General features: G+C 45.2%; 1 protein-coding gene across 1 annotated transcript in view; it reads left to right on the top strand.

The window, feature by feature from the left end:
- POLA1 (DNA polymerase alpha 1, catalytic subunit) overlaps positions 1-19,337 on the top strand; it is a 1,729,782-nt gene that overhangs the window by 808,457 nt on the left and 901,988 nt on the right. The window contains exon 27 of the mRNA XM_069204808.1: positions 16,746-16,778. Within this exon, the coding sequence (XP_069060909.1) occupies positions 16,746-16,778 (33 nt within the window). The remainder of the gene's footprint in view (positions 1-16,745; positions 16,779-19,337) is intronic.

The following is a 19,337-nucleotide window of genomic DNA, read 5'->3' as shown; positions in this document are numbered from 1 at the left end:
GAAAAGTAATGCAAACAGTGTAGAATTACATTAGGTTGCAATAGGCAAGCATAGGTCTAGGGGCAACACAAACCATATACTCCAAAAGTGGACCTTGGGAGTTTGTAGAGGGTCGCTGGGACTGTAAGAAAACAGTCAGGGTGTCCAAGATACCCCACCCCAAGACCCTGAAAAGTAGGAGTAAAGTACACCTACTACCCTAAAAGAGCACAATAGTCGTGATAATGGAATTCTGCAAGAACAACAAACACCAGCAGTGCACTGACAACGGATTCCTGGACCTGAGGACCTGCAAAGCATAAGAAACACAATACTTTGAGTTACTAAAGATAAAGGTACTTTATTTTAGTGACAATATGCCAAATGTATCTCAGAGGATATACTCCCTTAGGAGGCAAGTAATATTAACAAAATATACACACACAAACCAAATCAGGTAAGTAAACAGTTAGAAAAGTAGTGCAAACACTATAGAACACAATAGAATGCAATAGGAGACAATAGGCCTAGGGGCAACACAAACCATATACTCCAAAAGTGGAATGCGAACCACGAATGGCTCCCAGGACTAGTGTAGTGTGTAGAGGGTCACTGGGAGTGTAAGAAAACACTAAGGGTGTCCAAGATACCCCACCCCAAGACCCTGAAAAGTAGGAGTAAAGTCACCCTACTACTCCAGAAAGACAGTAAAGTCGATATAGGGGATTCTGCAAGGACAGCAACTGACTGCAAGATGGATTCCTGGATCTGAGGACCTGTAAAGGAAGGAGACCAAGTCCAAGAGTCGCAAAAGTGTCCAGGGGGGGCAGGAGCCCACTAAAGCCTGGATGAAGGTGCAAAAGGGCTGCCTCCGGGTGGAAGAAGCTGAAGATTCTGCAACAACGGAAGGTGCCAGGAACTTCTCCTTTGGTCAGAAGATGTCCCACGGCGTGCTGGAGGATGCAGAGTTGTTTCCACACAGAAAGACCGCAAGCAAGCCTTGCTAGCTGCAAGAGTCACGGTTGAGGATTTTGGGTGCTGCCAGGGCCCAGGAAGGACCAGGAGGTTGCCCCTTGGAGGGGGAGACAGAGGGGGCGCTCAGCAACACGGAGAGCCCACGCAGAAGCAGGCAGCACCCGCAGAAGCACCTGAACAGGCGTTCAGAATATCTGAGCACAATGGTCGACTCAGCACAACAAAAGGGTGTCCCAAGAAGTTGGAGTCCAACTCAGTGAGTTGGGCAATGCAGGACGGAGTGCTGGGGGCCTGGGCTAGGCTGTGCACGAAGGAAGTCTTGCAAGAGTGCACATAAGCCCTAGCAGCTGCAGTTCACGCAGTACACAGTATTACTGTCGGGCGTGGGGAGGCAAGGACTAACCTTTACCAAATTTGGCCCAAAGGGCCACTGGACTGTCAGGGACACTTGGACCCAGCTCCTGTGTTTCAGGGACCACGCTCGTCAGGATGAGAGGGGACCCAGAGGACCGGTGATGCAGACGTTTGGTGTCTGCGTTGGCAGGTGGAAGATTCTGTTGACCCACTGGAGATTTCTTCTTGGCTTCCAGTGCAGGGTGAAGGCAGACAGCCCTCAGAGCATGCACCACCAGGAAACAGTAGAGAAAGCTGGCAGGATGAGGAGCTATAATGTTGCTGGTAGCCTTCTTGCTACTTTGTTGCGGTTTTGCAGGCGTCCTGGAGTAGTCAGCAGTCGATCCTTGGCAGAAGTCGAAGAGGGATGTGCAGAGGAACTCTGGTGAGCTCTTGCATTCGTTATCTGATGAGAAACCCAGAGGAGAGACCCTAAATAGCCCTCAGAGGAGGATTGGCTACAGAGAAAGGTAAGCACCTATCAGGAGGGGTCTCTGATGTCACCTGCTGGCACTGGCCACTCAGAGGTCTCCATTGTGTCCTCACACCTCTGCATCCAAGATGGCAGAGGTCTGGGACACATGGGAGGTGCTTGTCAGGGGAGTGATACAGTTAGGCACCACGCAGGGCACACACACAGGGCATACTTTATGAGCACTGGGGTCCTGGCTAGCAGGATCCCAGTGACACAGGCAAATACAAACATACATACAGTAAAAATGGGGGTAACATGCCACGCAAGATGGTACTTTCCTACACCAAGACAGATGCCCACCCAAGAACAGATGAACTCATTGACAAAATGGGAGCAGCCAAATATCTGAATAGTTTTGCTCTCACGCCCGTGTACTGGCAGGTAGGCCTGACTCCAGGAGCAAAATAAAAATCCGCATTCTCCACTCCTGATGGGCATTATCAGTCCAGCTTTTTGCCCTTTGGTCTGAATAATGCTCCTGCCGCCTTCCAGAGGTTGGTCAACAAAGTCCTTGCTGGGTCAGAAGACTTTAGTGCAGTAACTCTAGATGAATTTGCTGTCTTCACCTCTGCCTGTCACCTGATCCACCTCAGAAAGGTCTTTGAGGCTCTGAAAAGTGCAGGCCTCACTATCAAGGCAAGCAAGTGCCAGATAGGGCAGGGTCAGTTTGTATTCTTGGGACACCTGGTAGGTGGAGGCCAAGATCAATCACTCTAACCCAAGATCCAGACTATTCTGGACTGGGTAGCTCCAACAACCTAGACCGAAGTCAGGGCATTCTTTGGCTTGACTGGGTATTGCAGAAGATTTCTGAAAGGCTATGGCACTATTGTGGCAATCCTCACAAAACTCACGTCCAAAAAGATGCCCAAAAGGTAAATCTGGACAGTGAGCGGTCAACAGACCTTTGACACCCTGAAAGAAGCAACGTGCTCTGTACCTATTCTGAGGGCTCCAGATTACTCTAAGGAGTTCATTGTGCAGACAGATGCCTCTGAACATGGGATAGGAGCTGTCCCAAATCAATGATGATTGCCATGACCAGCATGTTGCTTTCATTATCAGGAGGTTACTCCCCAGAGAGCAACCTTGGTGTGCCGTTGGGAGGGAAGCCTTTGCTGTGGTTTGTTTCCTGAGGAAGCTGAGACCATACATGTTTGGTTCTCACTTCCTAGTTCAAACTGACCACAGGGTTGTCAGATGGCTAATGCAAATGTAAGGTGAAAACCCCAAACTGTTAAGGTGGTCTATGTTCCTACAGGGAATGCACTTTACTGTGGAACTCAGACCTTGGACTAACCATGCCAATGCAGGTGGCCTTTCCATGCCCTTCCCCTTAGAAGAGAGAGACTCCCATTGGAAGAGTTAGCTTCATCATCTTTCATTTGCGAGGAGGTCATTTAGAAAAGTGCCTCTTTTGACACTTTTTGTTTGGTTCCTGGTACAATTTTGATTTAAAGTGTACTGGGTCCCTGCCAAACCGGTCCCCAGTGCCAGATCTTTCCCTAAAACTGTATAGTTGTTTTTTCCCAATTGGCAAACGTTTAGCTACCACTATTAGTTCCTAGTAAATGCAACCCCCGGTACCTAGGGCATGGTGTACTAATGGAAGGGCTGCAACATGAATTATGCCACCCTTAGCTAACCCCTCACTAAGCACGCACATTTCTCCTTTTGCAGACAGCGTGTCTTGGTGCAGAACTAAAATAAAAACATGACATGGCACACATCCTATGTGCCCTGTCTTATTGGCACTACATGCAATGTATGTAAGTCACCCCTTTAGCAGGCCCTCCAGCCCTCAAGGCAGGGTACATTATATTGCATGTGAGGACATACCTGCATGAGCATTTATGCCCCTGCTGTGTCTTTGTCGACTCTCAGATATATTAAGTGAACAGTGAAGCCGTTTTAAGTACATGTGCTTGACACTCGTCATTACGAGTTCCCCAGCTACATGATGGCTTCACTGAAGATAGGGATCTTTGATATCAAACATCTTGTAGTAATAACCCTCACTGAATCCATTGATGGATTTATTAATACATGCACTCAGAGGGCCCCTTAGAAGGTCCCACTGAAAAACATTCCAACTGTTAGTGTGGGCACTTACTGGTCATAACCAGTACAAACAAAGGCCCGCTCTGGGCAGAGGAGTGACCTCCTCTCTGAGGCAGGATGGACATTTCAGGGCAGGGAGCTTTGAAGGGCTTGCCGCCTTTGAAATGCGACCCAGGCCTCTCTAAATGGTGGAGGAGGTCGACCACCAGTGCTTGACCCCATTTTTGGCAGCAGGACTGGTGGGAAAATGAGTTGAATTAGGAGGAGTGCCCACTTCATGCCACTCCCACCAATAGGGTGGATGAACGGAAGTGGACACTGCATTAATTCCTCCATCATGCATGGAAGGAATTAGGCTAAAAGGGTATTGGCTATGCCACTTCCCAGAGGAAGTGGTCGTAGGAAGCGTGTAGTCACCCTAAGGGTGAATAGCCCATTGGCTACCACCGGGCACTCCCTGTAACACCCCTAAATTCAGTATTTAGGTGACACCCCTGACCCCTAGAATCCGATTAGTGTTGACCTAAGAAGAGCTGGACAACACAGAAGTCACCCAGCAGAGATGACTGAAGACAACAACTGACTTGGCCCCAAACTTACTGGCCTGTCTGCAGCCTTCAAAGAACCTGTAGCAAAAAGATGACTTGCCCTGCAGCCCACTGACCTCCAAAGCCTTGAGAGAACTGCCTGATTTCATTAAAGATAAAGAATTCCTGTGGACAGCAGACCTGCCCAAAAGAAACCCCCTCTAAGGACAAAGAGGTCTGCCTGAAGAACTGAGAAACCGCTGCCTGGAACCACTTCTGCACCCAACGCCCCTGGCCAGAGTCCAAGTGGCCCATCAGTCCAATGAAGGTACCCCAGCGCTTCTGACCAAGAGTCCATCGTCGTGGGATGACCCCTGCCGGACTTCACAGTGACGCCTGCAGCCTAAATCCGAGGAATCCCCCTAACCACAACCTGCCTGGTAAGCTGTTTCCGATGCCAAGACACCCCTGCACCCGAAGCCACTGGGCCTTGGAGCGCTGAACCGTCAGTGTCCCTATGACCGACCCCTATCATCTCAACTTACCAGGGCAGCTGGGGTTGAGCTCTCCTGGCCTCCTGGCCAGAGCCTGCAGTCCATGTACACCATATACTGAGCCAACCTCCTACAACCACGTACTGAGACGGAAAGGTACTGCTTAAGATTTTCCAGTTCCACTCTGTTGCCTGGGGACAGGGTCTGATTGGGAACAAAATTAGGCTTGGACACAAAAAGGAAAAGTAGCCTACATTTGTGGATTATGACCTTTCATGAAATGTTGCCTGGTATAAAGAGTAGTTTTGGTAGAAATCTGATGAATTAAGGCTTCTAAACCTGTGGGGTCTGTAGTATTGACCAAGACTAGATACATCATTGTTCCACTGCAACTCACTCACAGTTCTCTTCACCTGTTCATCTGATACAGACATATAGTTGCATATTCCTTACCTTAGAATTTCCTCCAGGCACCAGTCTCGACCTGGAGATTTTTCTCTAGCATTTCCCCTCCGTGCCGTCAAGTGGCATCTGTTGATGTTGTGTTGGCCAGATATGAAGTCATGGGACGTATATAGGCGCCACCCCGGCATGCTAACATCAGTTCTTTTCTTACCGCTCCAGCCTGCGCACAGACCCGAAGAAGAGCTACCCCACAGTCACTTTTTGACTCGCTTTATCTTTTGGCAAAGCTTTTTTGACTTCCTGGTGTGTTGATTATGTTGTCACGGAAGAACAGCTGCAAGCCCTGCAACTCCGGTCATTGGATGATGTCCATGACGGATCCGCACCTTGTTTGTATTTGGTGCTTGGAGCAGGACCACGACCTGAAGTCGTCCTCTGTTCCGCATTGCTCACAGTTGAGAGGAAGGTCTCAAGACTGCTTGCAAAGCCCACACTTAGTCGCCCCATTCAAAATATTTGGGACGCTCGGGTAAGCATAAGGAGTCGTAGAAGAGCGAACATTCTTTGACTTTACCCAGATGGTTGGATGACGCGCTGCGGGACAAGGAGTATTGTTGCTCTAGGCCTCTGTCTTCTGAGCCTACTTCTAGGTCGGCGTCGTGCCTCTCTGAGTTTCCAGGAGCAGGAACCACCCCTACCAAACTCTAAGTTCTATGAGGCCATGCGCCTCGTTTGGGCAGTCAGACCCTAGACCCTGCTGGAGTGCCTTCGGGCCCTGCGTGGTCGGCAGGGGCTCCTTTGGGCTCCACGCCCATGGCTTCAGCCTCTGCCCTGGAGTCCATTCAGGAATCCATTTTCAGATCCTCACCGATGTCAGTCGTGCCACTGTGACCTTTCCCGCTGACGGTGCAGATGTCCCCTGGGCCCGCGGTTGGTGTTGATCCCATGCTTATTGCCGACCCAGACACGCAGCTGGACTGGCGTTACTCCACACAGATTCTGACTTCGACGGGGACCTTGCTTTCTAGGTTGGATCCTCACCCTTATTCTTATGGGTATAGATACGGTGAGAGTATGGAGGGGTCTCTGGACTATTTAGAATACCAGCTTGAAGACATCGTGGACTGGGTCAGGATTTGGGTGAAGCCAGTGGTCTTGATACCTCAGCTGACGTTGGCATGCTTTCTCCCCCTACCGTGGCTGTGGAGGAGGGGGACATCCTACTCACTGGTGGTGAAGAGAGCAGTTGAAGTCCTGGGCCTTCTTCCTGGGACTTCTTCAAAAAACCCCACCCCTCCTGCTGCAACCTCCAAACCTTCCTTGTCTGATGCCTCCTCATTAGAGACCAGTTGGTGGCAGGATTCGCCACCACCTGCACCACTTAGTATCCATCATGTCAGGCATGTGGGTTATGAAAATAGTCAGGGCAACTCCCTCCCCTTCGAGACTACTCCTCCCTCCATGCCACAATCCTACGACAGAGGATCACCTGCCACTTCTTCGCGAGGAGGTTACTGCTCTTGTGGCTAAGGAAGCCATAGAGGGGGTCCCTGTGCCAGAAGTAGGCCGTGGTTGGTGTTCCCGCTACTTTGAGTCCCAAACAAGACAAGGGCCTCCTTCCTATTGTAGACAGCTGGTCCCTTAATCTCTTCCTGAAGACGAAGTTCAAAATGCTCACTCTGACTTAGGTCTTATCTGCCCTGGACCAAGGAGACTGGGTGGTAGCGTTGGACTTGCAGGATGCATGTTTCCATATTCCTGTCCTGCAGGCCCACAGACGTTACTTGCGGTTCATGGTAGGTCATGAGCATTTTCAATTTACTGTGCTCCCCTTTGGGTGTGCACCAAAGTGATGCCGGTGGTCGCAGCTCATCTGCACAGGTTAGGGGTTTCAGTCTTCCCCTACCTTGGTTGACTGGCTGTTGAACGTGGGCTTACCCCAGGCTGTCTCCCATCTCCCATCTCCTGCCTACGGCAGACCTCCTGCACCCACTGGGGTTCGCTATAAACATGCCAAAGTCACACCTGACTCCTTCTCAGATGCTCCCTTTCATCGGAGCTGTTCTGGACACATTGCAGTTTCGGGCACATTCTCCCGAGCCGCAAGTCCAGGATATTCAGGCTATGATACTGATGTTCCAGCCTCTATTCTGGATTTTGGTGAGATGACATATGGGGGCTCTGCAGTGGGACTTGATGTTCCAGTGGGCGCAGCATCAGGCGAATCTCACCAACATGGTCAGGATCTCGAAGGGAATGTGCAAGATCTTCAGTGATGGCTTTTGAAACGTGATTGGGTCAGAGGCAGATCCCTCTCCCTTCCCCAACCGAATTTGACAGTAGTGACAGAAGAATCACTGTTGGGATGGGGCGGCCACAAGGGAGAGGCGGACGTCAGAGGCATCTGGTCTCCGGCGGAGTCCAGGCTCTGTATCAGTTGCCTAGAGCTCAGGGCGATCAGGCTAGCACTGAAAGCATTCCTTCCCCCTTTCAAAAGGAAAGTGGTGCAGGTCTTCACAAACAATACCACCACCATGTGGTAATGCAACAAGCAGGGGAGGAGGGGGTCGTGGACCCTTTGTCAGGAGGTTCTGCACCTCTTTACATGGCTAGAACACCAGGGCATATCCCTGGTGGTTCAACATCTCAGCAGTGGGGAGATCCTTGGTTAGATCTGTTCACCTCTGCAGAGAACGCCCAAACTCAGCTGTTTTGCTTTGAAGTTTTTAAGGCGGTAATCACTCAGAGACACTTTTTGTCTCAAGTGGATTTAGGCCTCCTGTACGCCTTTCCCCCATAACAATGCTGCCCACAGTTCTCAAGATCAAGAATGATTGGGCATCGCAAGCCGTTGAGCATGACCATCAAAGCTCTGATCAGACTGCCCCCAAAAGAGTATCTTCTGTTGCAGCAGCAGAGGATGTTTCTGCACCCAAATCGTTCAACTGTCCGCCTTCTTGTGTGGAGATTGAGCAGCGACAGTTGACAGCTTTTTACATTACGGCCCAAGTCTGTAACATGTTCCTGGTAGCCAGGCTTCCTTCCACCAAAATGGTACGTGCCTGTCGTTGGAAGAAATTTGTGGGATGGTGCACAGACAAGTCTGGTGACCCCCCCCCCTTTCTGCAACTCTGGGGACCTATTGTTTTTCCTTTCTCTGGCCCAGCAGAGCTCTGCTATGGGCCCTCTCAAAAGTTATTTGTCTGCTATTTCTGCTTATTTTAGGTTGCCTGATCATCCTTCTTTGTTTAAGTTCACTATCGGTTCCTTAGAGGTCTTACCCATATTGCCATTCAATATACCCCAGTGGGATTTTAATTTAGTTTTGACATTTATGATGTGCCCTCCTTTCGAGCCTCTCAAATTGTTCTCTTAGGCTTCTCACTTTGAAAGAAGCCTTCCCTGTGGCCATTGGATCTCCCTGCAGGGTGGGCTGCAGCCATTGTCATCTAAGCTGCCCAACCTTGCCATCTATCCTGACAAAGTAGCGCTTCGCACTAAGGTTTGTTTTCTACCAAAAGTTGTTATGCCCTTTCATGTTGGCCAATCCATCACCTTGCCTACTTTTTGCCCACCCAGACATCTCTAAGGAAGTGGAGAGACGCCACCTCCTGAACCCAAAAAGAGTGTTGGCGTTCTACCTTGATTGTATCAAAGAGGACCAGGTGGATGATCAACTCTGTTGGTTATTTGGGTGCGAAGAAAGGTCGGGCAGTACAGAAGCGGACCATCTCCAGATTGGTCGTATTCTACATTAAAATCTGCTACACCCTGGCTAAAAAGAATCACCTGAAGGTTTACCTGTTCATTCTACCCGAGCTACAGTCTCGACCACTGCTTTAGCACCTGGAGCTCCAGTGCTTGACATCTGTCAGGCAACAACATGGGCTTTTCTGCACACACTTACCAAATTCTACTGTGCTGGACAGTCAGGTCCATAGGGACAAGTACTTTGCCTAGGCGGTCCTGCAGGACTTTCTCGTGTGATCTTGGTTCGCAGACCCACTTCTGGGGATGGTATGTCTTGGGTATCTGTTAAAAGGTATGTAATCTGCAACTAGAATTCTCTATCAGATGGGCAGGTTACTTACCTTTGGTAAAGTCTTATCTGGTAGAGACATATTCTAGTTTCAGATTCCTTACTGGACCCACCCATCCTCTCCACTTTGCAAGCTGATTTCTAGGGACAGGGACCACCCCCCTTAAGGGCTTTAGTTTTGACGCACTAGTAGTCTGTGTTCTTCATGGCTTTGTGCTTTTGCTGTGGAAAGTCGTGAAAAGAAACTGAGATAAACGTGCCAGGGTGGTGCCTATATAGGACCTGTGATGTCTTATCTGGCGCAGATGATGCCAACAACTGAAGTGAAACCAATCAATGCCACCTAGTGGTGCGCAGTGGTACTGCTCAGAAATTGTATGGATCCAGTCTAACGCCTGCGGAAAATTCAAAGGTAAGGAATCTGCAACTAGAATATGTCTCTACCAGGTAAGACATTACAAAAGGTAAGTAACTCTGGTAGTTGCTGCTTTCTGAAAAACTGAACAGGAATCAGGCCCGCCTTTGTCACCACAGTGACCTTTCCTAAAAGGAAGTAACGAAAGAATTAATGGCACTGATCAAGTTATGCATGGTAGTAGCTTTCCACACAGCTTTATATAACTGCTAGAATTCGACTTGCAAGAAATAATTAACTTGCGTGATTTCTCGAGCTGTGAAATGTGAAAAACACGTTTGTTACCTCGAAGTTACGGACTGACTTTAATGTGACCGGGACGCGCAGCTCCCGATCTAAACGATAGTTTAAACTCGGATGAGACACAAAATATGCACATAATTTTCAAAATATATTTGTGTCAAGATAATTATGTATATATATTTTAAGAAATCGTTTTTGTAATAGAAGTGCATTCTACTTATGTTAGTTAATTAATACAGCTCGTAACATGGATAATATTCCATGTTGACAGTCTCGTTCTTTCTGAGGGAAAGGGCGTGTTGAGCATCTTTGACCTGTATTTCCTATTCACATGTGAGAAGGTGAATTGGAAGCTGGCCCCCCCTCATGTACTAAAAGCAGTCACAAATCCACTTCACTGGCAGGCTCTGCCTTCAAGAAAAGCCGTTTTATAATCTTTTGAGACACTGTTATTCGTACGCTTTTGCAGCAGCGAGCCCGAACGGCAAATGCTGGGTTTCTAATCCTAGGAGACTTCGAATTACCTTTCCTGTTAAATTTTAGTGTTCTTAAAATTGAATACGTATGTAAAAAATTGTTGCACTCTGTGACACAAGGAGGTACAAACGTTAGCAGCAGCACATGCCATTACTTCAACAAATATGTTGCGATGTAAGAAGTATTACAATGGACTTGTGCACTCGCCGAGGGAAGTATATTAATTTAGAGAGCAGTTTGTATCACGGCCGTCGTCTTAGTGTGTTATTTAACATATGTATGTCCTATTGCTAGTCCAAAAGTATTCCAGCTCTGCTGTGTGATGGCGCCTAGTTTAGGACCGGTATTTTGTTGTCTTTTCATATCACCTTGTTATCGGCTGAATAAATCAAAATGTCCAGGCAACGTGTGCTTTATAGATCGGAATGTGCAGTTAATTCTACCAGCGTGTTATGTTCATAAAGCTCGCATTGGAGCAAGTTTGTCAGGATTGTCTCACTGCTGTGTTTTGCTTTGAACGTATTTATTTATTTATTTTTTTATGTAGGAGTTCAACTTCTAAATGAGGCTTAAACGACGAAGGACCCCTTTGGCCTATTGTGGGTGTGAGGAGTTTTCGAAATTTGAATGATAAGGAGCATTGAGTGAATTGAAGACTTAGCCCCAGGTAGCTTTACGGTCCCTGTGAACATGTGGCTTAGTTTGCTCCAGTCCCAATTTCATTTTTAGTGCACAGTTTGTAGTTGTTCCTTTTTGTTGAGTCTGCCAAGAACTTGTTCTAAATTTCATGGATACTCTGTTATACTTCCAGTGTTTCTGAAAGTGTAATGACCAGGTTGACAAATGACAATACCTCAAAATGTGTAAACAAAATAGACATTGATTGATATTTAATTAATTCGGAGACATTAATCTACTGGAATAAAGTTTTTGTAAGTGGCAGAAGTTTTTTCTTTTTCTTTCCCGAAATATGCTTTGTGTGTGCAAATTAAAGTGGGGAAGAGTGTTTTGCAAAACTAAGTTGCTATGAGTTGATGACTTTCAACCAAGACGTAAATGTAAACTTTTTTTCTGTATAGAGGCTCAATATACTCACATCGTGCTCTGTCAGTTCTGTTTCTAGGGTTAATGGCAGCTGGCAAAAAAAAAAACCCTACATCAGAAAATTGCTTACGCTTAAAATCCGATAGAAGAAGCTTTTATGGTGAAATTGAGCAACGGTTAACAATAATAAGCGACATATTTCCTTTTGTGAAATGTGTGGTGTCTTTAATTGTTACCAATATTTCAAACCCCCGATGACTCTTAAGCATTCCATGAGTGTTCCTGTAGATTTCCTATCTGCTTAAAATGCAGCCGTCTTACACAGCATCGGATCTCCTCGTAAGTAAGAAACAATTTGGGGAATCGTTTTGCCCATGTAGTGTAACGTTGTGTGCGTAGCAGAACTCGTGCAAAACAGGTGGATCGCACATCTTTGGGGCCTATCAACTTATCTCTCGTTCCTCTGAGGTTATTAGGAGTCGATAATTCCTGAAAATGCTCTGCTCTATACATCTGGGTTTATAGAAGGTGAAAATGGCCAATGTTAAACTTAGCCCTTTTCACCACCACTAGAGAAGCGCTTTGGGCATCCCTCCCTGCCCAACAAGCTTGCTGTCCGTGAGACAGGGCTATTTTATAGCGCACGTGTGAGCCATATACGTCCATGGCAACAAAAATCAGCACCAAGCTTCTAGATATTGTTGTAGCTGGGGCACTCCGGTCAGGAGTACACGTCTGCGACCATTCAAGGGACTTTTCCTTCCCAGAAGTGCCACGATTGTACAGGGAATGCAGATTCTCTTCTTGATACCCTGCATTTCTATGCTCTAACCGGCTTCGATGCATGGAACATGAACTCCTATTGGTTCATGTCTGTGCAAAAGGCTTTTTTGTGGACCTTTTTGGGGAGTGTGTTTTTTATTTTATTTTTTGTCCCATCAACGCTTAGATTACTCTGTTTTGTCTATAGCTATGTGTTGCCATTAACAAGGCTTTTACGTGGACTATACAAAACATACTAGCAGAATATTTCAAACGAAAATGTTAATCTTGATTGGTTCCGCTTCTTACTGCACTGTTGCTACACATGTATATGGTATTTCTATAATGTAAACCTAGCTCAAAGGCAGTGGAGTGTTGTTGATGGTTAAAGACAAACTTGGTTAACGAGTAATCTGACATGAAGCTTGGGTTGTGGGTGGTTAATACATTGTGATGTAGCTCTTTATATATATATATATATATATATATATATATATATATATATATATATATATATATATAGTGAGTTTTCAACTCTCTACTAAACTGAAGAAGCGTTGGGGTGGTCCTGCTGGATACAGGGATGTTGTTCCAGATCCTGGGTTACCTAGATGGAAAAGGCCTGTTGTCTTGTCCCTTTAATTCTAATTTCTGACATTCCTTAGTCTGTAGTTTGTTGTACTGGCTGTGGATGTGCCACGCACTAGCAGTGATGGTTAGCTTGTCAATAAGATAAGATGGTTTTCAAGCTAGTGTTGGCCAGCAAAGGGAGCCAATGGAGTCCCATCAAGATAGGGGGATGAGATCATATTTATTCAGGCCCTGGATGAGACATGCTGTGGTGTAAACGATGTCCCTAAAGGATGTCAGTATTCAGTCTGAGAGGCCATGGTGTAGGGCATTACCACCATCCAGATTCTCGTTGGAGAGTACGAGAGCTTAAACAGCAGTTCTGGAATTGCTTTTTGGAAGAAATTGTTTGGATTTTTTTTAGAATAGAGAGGTGGTATAAGGCTATCTTTGTTTTTTTGGGAATGTGTGCTTTGAGGGTGAGATTGGTGTTCACAGTGTATTCAAGTGAGTTGACAGTAAGTGTCAGGTATCAAAGTCATCAAGGTATATGTCATGCTAACGTTGCACTGTATTTTGTTTGCTGTCCTTGACAAATAACAGAAATTCTGTGTTGTTTGGGTTGAGCTTAAGGGAGGGGCTGGACATCCATGCCAGGATGATGTCCAAGCAAAGTTTGATTAGTTGGATGACTAAAGCAGAGGGGGCTTTCAAATAGAGTTGTCTATCATTGCTCTATTGATGAATCTGGAGCTGTTATCTGTGAGTAGAGTACCAAGAGACAGTATGGACACCTGGGGAATCCACACATGATGGGGATCTTTTGTGACCTGGAGGTGCCCATGTGAACAAACTGGTTCTGATTGGAAAGGAAACAGTTGAACCAGTGAAGGACACTGCTGGTGATTCCTATTTGAAGTTCAAGGGTGCTTATGAGAGTGGAATGGTCAACTGTGTTGAGAATACCTTAGAGGTCCAGCAATAGCAGGAGGCATGGGTCGCCTTCATCTGTGGTCAAGAGGGCAATGTATATGATGTGGAAGGTAGTGGTCTCTGTGCTGCAGTGTAATCTAAGGCCAAACTGATGGGTGTGCAGGTGATATTTCACATTAATATGATTGTGGAGTTGTTCACAGGATGCCTTTTTAATGATCTTGGTGATGAATGGTAGATGATTGATAGGTCAGTGTTGGCTAGGCCATCAGGGTCAAGTGTTGGTTTCTTTAGGAATAGGAGAATCTGGCTGGTCTTGAGCGCTTGTGCAAAGTTGCCTTGTATGGGGGAGGCATATCCAATGGGAAGAAGATGTGAGATAGCACCCCCAGAGAGAGGTCTGGTGACTGAGGATGGTAAAACATCTTCATAAGGAAGTGGATTTGAGTGGAGTATGTTAGCCAGATCTTTGAGAAACAGGGCTGTGAAGGCTGACAATTGCAAGACTATTGGAAGTGGGTGTAAGAGATAAAACGGCTGGGTATCGGTGATGTGCTGTCAGGACGTCTGGTTTTTTTCACTGAAGAAGAAATTGATGGCATTGTACTTTTCTGTGGTGTTAGAAATAAGTGGATCTTGCAGGGGGTTGATGCAGAGCTTGATGGTCTTGAACAGTGTTACGCTTCTGTTGATGGATTCATTGTTGGTGATGGAGGAGCACTTTGATTTGTGTGATGAGCTGTCTGAATGTGTGGAGGAACGTAAGCATCAAGATGTTCTCTGGAGTAGTCTTAAATTTCTTTCCTGTGTGCAGATGGACTGTTTACTGGCAGCAAGGCCTTTAGAATGTGATCTGCCGAGGGCTTTGGCTGGGACTTGTGTGTAGTAATGAGGGTGTGGATGGTCCCGTAGCTTTCCAAAATTTGTTGAAGTTGTTTAGGAGCATTTTGATGTTGAACATGGAGTTGATAGGGTGAAACATGAGTTCAACAATTAGGTTGTGTATAGTGAAGTTTTTGAGGTTTTGGTCTTCTCTTTTGTGTTTGTTAATAGTACTCTGAGCCGAGAGGTAGGGATGTCAATGAGGTCAATCCAGTCCAGGGGAATGAATGGTTTGACATGGATTGTTGGTGATGTTGATAAGACAAGATCGAGGATGTGGCCTTTGAAGTATTTGTTGTGTGACCTGCTCCACAATGTTGAGTGTGTCAATGAGGTTGAAGAGGGTGTGTTTTTATTTAGCTTGCACTGTCTGGGAGATTGTGTTGTCTGAGAGGTGTAGGCATGTTGGGTGAATGAGGTGGTGAGGAGATCTAAAAATTAATTGGTAAAGTCTTGATTTGCCCAGTATCCCTGTAGATAAGATGGAACGTAGTGGGTTAAGTTGTAGAGGGTGGCAAAGGGCATGTCACCAGCTCCATGGAGTTGTTACTTGCTTGCCTAGGGTACACTTCAAGGAGGACTTATGGCTGACAATGAGGCCTCCTCCCTTCTGATAAGCAAGGTTCACCTGATTGATGATATAGCCTGTGGGAAGAAGGGTGGCTCAATGTGCCTCTATGTGAGGATGAACCATGTTTCTCTGATGAAGAGGGCATGAAACGTGTGATGGGTGATGAGGTCTGCAATGTCTGGTGAGTGAAGTACAGCAGAGCAAACGTTAATGAATGTGAGTTGCAATGTGTGTTCTGTAGTTAGACGGTGTGTAGTGGGATATGTACGAAGTGGAGTCTATCAGTTGTGTGAGTGCTGTGTAAGCATGTGGGTCATCTTACTCTGGGTGTAATTGTGTGAATTGGCAATCTAGATTGCTGGGTGAGACACTTAGTTAAATCTTACCTATATGTTTCGCAGAAAGAGGAGTTCTGTCTCAAGGGCCTTCCTGGCCCTACCAAACACAACTAGCAGTCACTTTGTCTGAGTCCTCCCTTTGAGGATGCCCCGAAGAGTTAACTGAAGTAAGCAGGAACTGAGGTCGCTTCCTTAGCAGTTGGATAATGAGAAATGCAGTGGTTACTTCCTCTGCAAATGGATGATGGAAAATTACCTATCTGCACATTCATCTATAGTAAGATGGTGGTGTGGCAGAGAGGTTTTTAAAATAAATATTGCGTATCCGTGCTAAATCTGTATTTTTACATCATAAATTAATCCAAATTTCCAACTCTTTTTAGTGAGGGAAGGGAAACAAAATCTTGCTGAAGTAAATGTGTGCTGGTTATATGGTGTTAGTAAAGTGGGACGGATTGGAATACTGCTCCAGATCTAGCAAGTGGCAAATTGTGCACTTTAAAGTTTCAATTAACAATGGCAAGCACCATCCTTTTGAGTGTTCTAATTAATTTGCCCCGAATACTCTTAAATGCCACCATAAGTTTAATTGTTAAGGTGTATTGTTGTCTGTTTCGGTTGTGACTTTCATGAATGTGGTCTGTCTTCTTTAAATATGCTTCAACTTTAATTCAAAAACTTCTGCCTATTTTTCGTGGGAAAGGAATTTATTTTGAACCTATATGCTTTTGTATAGACGACGGTGTTGATGTATTTTTAAATAATGATGTTTAAAGAAGTAATCTACCTATACGCTTCCCTCGTTATAAGATGTGCAATCTCTTGTGGAATCTTATTTTGTCAAATCGTGTAGACAATTTTAATCAATTATCCATGAGTTATACAATTTTATAGACTACTTGTTTCACAATATACCAATTCTACTTTGTGTAAAATAGACCACGTGCATGAAGGTATTTCACTCCAGTGTGCAAATGTGTTTTTGTTTTGTTTTTTGTGTTTAAACTACAATGTTGTCCGATTTGAAAAGATTGCGAGGAAGTGAGAAAGGTGGCCGTCTCCTGGAAGGAGCGATTAAGTGTTGTTGTAATCATCAGTGTCACCATGACGTTCGTTTGTGGCTCCAAATAATTTTCTTTTTGTCTTTTTTTTATTTTTTTAGATCCTGCTACATACTCGCGATATGGTACAGAAGGTAAGTTGCTGGTGTTAAAGCACTAACTAAATGAGATAAAGGGAAGCAGAGCACACCTGGTGAAGTTTCGGTATGGGAGGAAATGGCAACCCAAACACAGGAGAAAACATTTCTCCTTGGTTGCTTTGCATAGCGGTGTAATCATGTCTAATGGGTTTATATAGCTTCATTCTTTTCCCAAGCAGGTAGGATGCTACGCCGCTTGAAGTCGGTCTGCTAGTGTTTCTAGCAAATTAGCAGCAGTGCTAATTAGACTTTACTCTCAGTTGTGCGGCATTGTATATGCTTTACTCTTGTGTTTATTATGATTGTTTTCCTGGCTGCTTTCATTTTCTTCTGAATGCTTTCCACCCTGCGATACTTCCCAAGTTTCAGGTGAAGGGAGGAGGGGGTGGGGACTTCTGGCACATGCTTTTCTACTTCGGTTCCAGATAACGTTGTTAATTGAAAGGTTACCTTGTACTTTTGAAAGTTAGGAGTAAAATGCACTTTTAAGGAGTATCTAGTCAACATTAATTCAGTAGGAGCATTATTAGATATGTGAAATTACATTCCATGTAAATATATATAGATAGATAGATAGTACTTTTTGCAAAATTGCATAGAAACACTATTACCTTTTACACAGCTGCGCGATCGAAGAACCGGGCTATCTATATCCTGCAAACCAGTTAATCCCACTTTTGGGTCTGACCTAGAGACCGCTTTAGTGTGATATTGAGCCTCATGTTTTACGAAAAATTGGCAAAAAAAAATACATCCATGTGTACGTGAGTGGTCAGTCCTTTTCATCCGTTGGTCGATTAAAGTGTCTAACATTCATATTTTCCTTCCGTTTAGTATAGCATAGACAATGAGACTGAGTCAGCCCAGTTAAGCCATTGATCCGGTCACTGTAATGACATTTGCTTGTGCACTTTTGCTTAAAAAGTATTCCACTTAAGTGTCCGGGCTTGTGGGCCAAATTTCTCCTTTGATTTAATTTTTCTCCATTTTTGTGATCGGTCATTTGTGTGCAAATGTGCATGCCACCCTTACACGACGGGCCTCCTTACTTTTTAGAACTTTTAAAACTTTTGTGTATGGCCACCCGTTTTGGCTTTGTTATTGGGGGTATAAAGCTTAATGTTGGTAATAATAATGCTGCGATGTGCTTATGCCCTTGGCCTACAATGGCTTCCTAATAATGCTTATTTGTAGCTGTGTCTGGGTAGGGCAAAGAATTACACTATAATAGACGGCAGTGTGTCAGCTTCCTGTAATTTACTCATGTATCACCTGTATAATTAGGTGGAATAGTCTTAGACACCATACATGGAAAGAAAGGACGTCAGAGGCCTATTGTGTGATATTGGGAATGCAAATTTAGCAGCAATACAATGTAGTGAAGTAGGATCGAAATAGTAAAGTGACGGTAAAAACGGTTACATGGGCTACAACTTTTTTAGGTTGTAATTGATCTGGAAAATATTTGATATATAGAATGACCACTTATCTCTTGTTTTCTATTTTATTAAATATCGAGGTAACAGGAATGAATACAGAGGTGAGTTAGAGGCAAAAAGCAAGACCGGAGTCAAAGAGCAGGAAAGTTACCAGACTACAATTTGCCACACAGAATTATGAACACTAGAACCAAGACTGTGAAATCTGAACACCAACAAGGGCTGGACTGAAATTTCCAGGTTAACAGGAAACATACGAATACAAAGCAAGAGTCTGATTACAACAAGGAAAATACAGCAAATGTACAGGCTGAACTACAAACAGTTGCAGCTACAGGCACAGAAAGGCAGAAATAACACTGAATAGAAACTTATAAGACTTGTAACATGAACATGAACAGGAAAATAGGAACAAGATATAAAAGAAACAAAAGCACTCTGAGTCAAAGAGCAAGGCTGGAAGCAGAGCAGTAGGACAGTGTTGTATCACAAGGAACCTCAGCAGTAAGGGCTGTTGAGTTACTGTACACTGAGCTCACAGGTAAGAAATAGCTGAAAAATATAGGGGAGGAGCAGGGGTGTGGAGAGAGAGCCAGGTGTGATTAATCACCCAGGTGGTAGGAGCCGGGGAACCACCAATGAAGGGAAGACTGCACTGACACTTGAAATTGGAAATATCAGGAAAACCATAATGCACAAGAGGAGAAATAGGAATCCCTGGAGCACAGCATGGACCAATACTGAGTAAGAGAAAAGCCCATAATGCAGACCTGAAAGGGTCAGAATACCTGTAGGGTCCAGGAAACAATATAGAGAACAAAGCTCCACCACTAGGTTGATATCCAAGCAGTCCTTGTAGTTATTTCTCTCCAGAAAACACCATAATGAAACAGTAAATTGCTGTGGAGATACTGACTGAGCTTTGATGTGGAGCTGGGAATGCAGAGAGTTGTAAAATATTCTGGTATATACTGATATATACTGGTGTAAAGAGGAGCTCACAGAGCCTTTGTGAGCATCACCTAGTGGCTGGATGACATAATTCCAGACAACAATTATACATCGCTGTCTTAGAGTAATGGGCTTATTTGGCTTGGTCTACAGGCTTTCCTGT

The sequence above is a fragment of the Pleurodeles waltl genome, chromosome 8 (assembly GCF_031143425.1).
Source record: "Pleurodeles waltl isolate 20211129_DDA chromosome 8, aPleWal1.hap1.20221129, whole genome shotgun sequence".
Taxonomy (NCBI): Eukaryota; Metazoa; Chordata; class Amphibia; order Caudata; family Salamandridae; genus Pleurodeles; species Pleurodeles waltl.
Note: the sequence above shows the minus strand (reverse complement) of the source record. Positions and strands in the feature narration are given on the sequence as shown.